Source organism: Sinocyclocheilus rhinocerous, unplaced genomic scaffold, assembly GCF_001515625.1.
Source record: "Sinocyclocheilus rhinocerous isolate Xijiao unplaced genomic scaffold, SAMN03320098_v1.1 scaffold1386, whole genome shotgun sequence".
Lineage (NCBI taxonomy): Eukaryota > Metazoa > Chordata > Actinopteri > Cypriniformes > Cyprinidae > Sinocyclocheilus > Sinocyclocheilus rhinocerous.
The window spans coordinates 1,457,480-1,461,371 of record NW_015660628.1 but is presented as its reverse complement, the minus strand read 5'-3'; the positions used below and the strand labels follow the sequence as shown (position 1 = coordinate 1,461,371).

General features: G+C 33.8%; 1 protein-coding gene across 1 annotated transcript in view; it reads left to right on the top strand.

Annotated features, from left to right (window-relative positions):
• Positions 1 to 3,892, top strand: part of grin2ab (glutamate receptor, ionotropic, N-methyl D-aspartate 2A, b) — a 24,646-nt gene that overhangs the window by 8,558 nt on the left and 12,196 nt on the right. Inside the window, exon 2 of the mRNA XM_016534631.1 lies at positions 2,304 to 2,418. Coding sequence (XP_016390117.1) covers positions 2,304 to 2,418 — 115 coding nt within the window. The remainder of the gene's footprint in view (positions 1 to 2,303; positions 2,419 to 3,892) is intronic.

The window sequence follows — 3,892 nt, the reverse complement described above, 5'->3', positions numbered from 1 at the left end:
GAGTTCATGGTTACATTGTATCGAAAAATAAATAAATTGGAATATGATGTGTGTATTTAATGGCTATAGGTTACAGAAGCTCACAACTGACAACCATACAATGTTTGTGAGTTTAGAGTAAATTTATTATAATTGAATGGTGATTTAGTGAATTATAAAAAATAAAAAAAAAGATGACAGTGTTATTTTAGTGTTATTTATATACTATTATAGTATTTATCAATATTTCAATATATTTTTAATTAGCTTTTATTTTCACATTTTCATTTTTAATTACAATTTGTTTGTTTTAGTAATTGTTATGTGCTTTTGTCATTTTAAGTATTTCTAGTTATAGCTTAAATTTATTTTTTTCACTTTTAGTCTTTAGTCATTTTAGTACTTAAGCTTATTTCAGTTAGTTGCCAAGACTACATTTCTTATTTTTGTTAAATTTTTTATTTTATTTTAGCTTTATTTTATTTTATTTTAGCTTTATTCAAAATTATTTTCAGTAATTCAAATGGTTTTAGTTTACAATTAAAAACCCTGGTTTCATTTGGGGGCTTTTCTCAGCAAATATGCAATTAATTCAGTTCATTTGATTACTTAAACAGCACAAAATGTATAACATTTTTAATCGGTTGACAACTTTCAAAAAATAAATAAATAAAAATATGCTGGTGGAGGATCTGAACAGGTACAGCTGGATTATACCTGTGAGTCATTATAACCTTTCCTAGATAAACAAAAATGTCACGGTAACAGGATAATTATTCAGGTTGTTCATCTAAAGGACAGCTGTGAAAATGAAGACTAAAGAGCATTCTAAATATGTCAGTGATCATGTTAGACAAATGCTTTAGGAAAAGGTTACAAAACAATGTCCAAATCTTTGGATGTCCCAGCGGTGTTGGTTCAATTATGAGGAAGTGGAAACTACCACAAACCCCCCAGACGCCATCGAGAAAAGGTCATCCCTCAAAAGTCTCTGCACAAACAAGCAGATTTGTAAGAGAGGCCAGAGATCACTTTGAAAGAGTTACAGAGTTCAACAGTTGAGAAGAAAGTAAAAGATGGAATGAGCAGTCACGCATTATCATAGCCCCATATAGGAGGCTAATGTTGCTAAATAAACCACTTTATCTAAAAACACCTTATTCTGGTTATATCTGACAATGTTCCCCATTGCATCTGGGAACATTTCAAGAAAAAATATTTAAAGGAAAACTTCACCCAAACATGAACATTCTGGCATTATTTACTCACCTTCATGTTGTGTGAAACCTGTGACTTACTTTCTTACATTGAACACCAAAGATTAATTTAAAAAAAATATATATATATATTAAGGCTTTGAAACGGGATGGAGTCTGTCAAGCTCCTAACAAGAAACACCATGAAAACTGTCCATGCAGAGGAGAAGATTTATGAGTGAATAACAATTTGGTGCAAATTGGTGTATGGCTACAGAAAAGATGAAGAACACGCTGAAAAAAACAAAAAAAAACAAGAGAACCTGTTTCTGAAACAAACAAAAAAGCCAGTAATTGATAACAAAAAAGCATCAGATAAAGGCGAATTTCCATACAACATCAGTATGTGAAACTAAATTTACAAACAGCATAAGTGTCATCCTATTACCCTGAACAACCTGGAGCAAATCCGCCAGAATTCAATTAAAGGGCAAATGAACACCTGTAGAGTGTGTGAAGCTCCTACATACACACCCTAAGAAGTGTTTGTCTTTGCAGCAAAGGGTGGATCTACCAAATATTAAATTGTGAAGATACAGTTCTTTAAACTGTTGCTGTTGTTTAACGTTCTACGTCTAACGTTCAACATCAAAATAATTTAAAGTTTTAATGCATTGAAAGATGAAAAAAAATATGCATAATTTGTCCATTTAAAATGAATTAGTTGAGTGTCTAAATGCATTTGCAAGACTTTGCGTTTGTGTTTGCTGGCTCATTAAATTTGGGTTTTGGCTACAAAAACAGAACAAGGATGGACTGATGCGTTTACCTCATTTAAGATTACAAAGGCAATTTAATGTCTTGCGAAAATTGATAAGACAGTTAATGGCGTTCAATCAGGCGTTATTTATATTGTTTACCTTGGAGCTTTTCACTTATATTTCATTAAATGATTTGCATTCCACCCCCAAACAGTTTGAAAGAACATTTAGACAATGAAAACTTTGGTCCGAACACAATATGACAGATAGATAGACAGACAGACAGACAGACAGACAGACCAATAAGTAAACCTTAAATCATGTCGTAACTTTCCTGATATTTTGTGCGTCTGTGTGTTTGTTGCAGATATATGATGGGAGTCAATCTAGGGGGTAGAGATCATTCGTTCATGGACGATGGCTACCAAGTCAATCCCAAGCTGGTTGTCATTGTTCTGAACACACAGAGGGAATGGGAGAAGGTAAGAGCCTTTAATCTTTATATACGTCCCGAATCTCCATTTTCTTCTATTAGCTCTGCCTGTAAGGGATTCTGGAACCATAAGCAATCAATATTCTGTTTACTAGCTCAGAGCCTTTTTGTGACTGTGACTGAAAATGCACTGGACTTTGCTATTAGAGAAGAAGAACATTTCATTTGTACTTCCATTTTCCCAGCCTGGGGTTTTTTTATGCACGTGACTTAAACTATTGTTTACTTAGCCATAAAGAGTCAAAATAGCCCATATTAAGGCATTGGTTTCCTAACGAATTTATTGCGAGCTTTAAATTGGAGAAGAGTGCACATGTGTCTCCATCCAATTCGATTGTGCCCTTTTTCATTTCTCTCTCTGTTTTGGCTATTAGCAATAATAATTTGCTTGTTTTTTTGTACAGTAATCTATTCTCTGTCTTTGCTCCCTTTCTCTAATTAGCTTTACATGCTCTCCTATTCTATCTCGGCGCTTCACACATTCGTTTTCGTAATCGTTTGCTCACTCATGCGTTCTTTTAATGAGTTGTTATTTCTCTGAGGTGTGTTGGATGCTGTGTGTTTTGACAGTGCCCTGCAGTGTGTGTGAAGACACACACACACTCACGTTAAAACCCTGCAGTGATTGTGTGAAAAGAGTGACACTAATCATTTCTCACTGCAGCGGGACTAGAACAGAGTGTGAGCCGATTGTGTTATCGGAGCTTCTAGATGAGCACACGCACTTGACGGAACACATAACTACTGCATGAAGAGTGCAGTGCACATACATGGGGTAAACTTGACACATTATGTTGTTACAGTGGTAGCTGACATGGCATTTCAAGCAGCAAGAGAAAAGCACACACACCTCACGGAATGCATAACTATTGCATAGAGTGCTGTGCATATACATGATGTAAATTTGACATGGCAGTAGTTGACATGGCATTTCAAGCAGCAACAGCAATATCTTGCAGTGTGCCGTGCTATCTGAAATGACTTTAAACAGCTTTTTTCTTTTGTAATTAGTACACATGCAGTTTTAAGGCACTTCTTAAAATTAGTTTGTACCCCACAGGACTATTTAAATCTGTGATTCCTAACTGGTTTTGAAGAGTTCATTTGCAAAAACCGATTACTCCATTTTTATCATTTACATGTTTGTTTTATTGCACATTCCAAGTAATATCAATCTAAATTGCAGTAGGGTTGTTTTGATTAAGTAATAATAACTTAAACAAATACAGGTAATTTACAAAATTTAAAGTTCATTGAATTTTATTTTTATTTATTTATTTTATTTTTTTAACATATTAAAAGTTTGTTTTATAGCAAAAGCAGATAACTCCAACAGTCGTTTTTTGGCAAAAGCAGATAACTCCACATTTCATGTTTTAGAGTTTAGAAAAAACACTTGTTTAATCTTTGTAATCTCCTCAGATAACAATGTAGATGCCTGACAAACGTTGTTGTTGTGATCA